The 1,390-nt window shown below is 23.6% G+C and overlaps 1 protein-coding gene across 4 annotated transcripts in view; it reads left to right on the top strand.

The window, feature by feature from the left end:
- Acsl (Acyl-CoA synthetase long-chain) overlaps window positions 1–1,390 on the top strand; it is a 68,327-nt gene that overhangs the window by 40,959 nt on the left and 25,978 nt on the right. The window contains exon 1 of one of the 4 annotated variants that reach the window (XM_014426547.3): window positions 979–1,124. The exons of the other annotated variants lie outside the window; for them this stretch is intronic. Coding sequence (XP_014282033.1) covers window positions 1,093–1,124 — 32 coding nt within the window. The 5' untranslated portion in view covers window positions 979–1,092. Of the gene's footprint in view, window positions 1–978; window positions 1,125–1,390 lie in introns of those variants that run through there. 4 annotated transcript variants of the gene reach the window in all.

Here is a 1,390-nt window from a genome sequence, read left to right as displayed (position 1 = left end):
AAATTAAAAAAAAAAAGATTTATTCATTAAATATAGTGGTTTTGAGGTACAAAGTTAATTTAAATAAATCATCTCCAAAACTCTTAATGAAACCTAAGTCATTCCCATTTTGGAATTAGATTATGTCCCGAATTTTATTTATGTATCGTTGAGTAATTTCCACACACTTTAGTCCAATTAGGTGCAAAGAAATCAAATTAATTACGAAGTTTTGAAATTCTAACAAAGCTGAATCAACTCCTAACATAAAAACTGATTTATAAAAAAGATATAAAACAACAATCATTCATTTTTGATCAGTTGATTTTTAAAAAAATTTTGGTAAAATAAAAAAATTAAAATTTATAAATGTCATCAACTAATGTAAAATTTAGGAAAATAAATATTTAAAAAACATAATAAAAGCAATTATAATAAATTTAAAAATTGAATAAGTGATAATAAAATCTATGTTAAAAAATCGGGGAATAAATTAAAAATATACTATTTCATCACTACCTCATTAATCCTTAATGGTGTTGATTGTTGAATAATGTTGGCACTGTTGAACATTTTTTTCTGAATTTAACTTCCTCCATTCCTATTATTGTTTAGCAAAGCTTTTTATTCTAATTAACAGGAATGTTGAGTATTTAGTATAAATAATAATGACGTAGAAAATACGTCAAAAAATAAAATAAAATAAATGAATACATATAAATGAATTGACTGGTTACTAAAAAGTTGTTGGGTACATATTATTAAAATTTTATGTAGTATCTACTTACCTATGACAAATTCACATCCCATATCACATTTTGTTCCACTTAAAATAAAAATATCAATCTAGATAATAAATTACTAAGAAAATGAGTTAACAGAACTTTTTTTTTCTTAACGCGGTTGGTCTAATTTGGCCCATTGGCAAAGGTTAACTTGAAAACAAGTGTTAGTAATTCTTGATATGAAATCACGTATCGAACATGTCTGCTCCTTTGCTCCGGGTATAAGTGTGTACATAGGTCGATTGCTTATCTGTACCTAGTATATATTTCCTTATATCTTCATAATACCATCAGTGCTCCGTGGTATTTCTCTTTATCCACAGTAACAATGATGGATTTTTTTAAGGATTTATTAAATGGGTAACTATCTGTACTTTATATAATTAGCCATAGTCACTAATATTCATATTAAAAGAGTTTTTTTTTGTTCTTCGTATATTTAATAAAATTGGAGGTTATTCTATAATTATTTAAACATTAATTTGATTCAACATTTTAGTTTTTATTTGAAAATAATTTTTAATACTTCTTAGTAAGTTCGCATAATTTTAATAGAAAAAAATCAAATATTTAGAGTATTTGTTATTACTTTTTTCTGATTAATATATATATATATATATATATAT

This window comes from Halyomorpha halys, unplaced genomic scaffold (genome assembly GCF_000696795.3).
Source record: "Halyomorpha halys isolate HHAL.00 unplaced genomic scaffold, Hhal_1.1 Scaffold584.1, whole genome shotgun sequence".
Lineage (NCBI taxonomy): Eukaryota > Metazoa > Arthropoda > Insecta > Hemiptera > Pentatomidae > Halyomorpha > Halyomorpha halys.
This window is presented reverse-complemented; position numbering and strand designations above follow the sequence as displayed.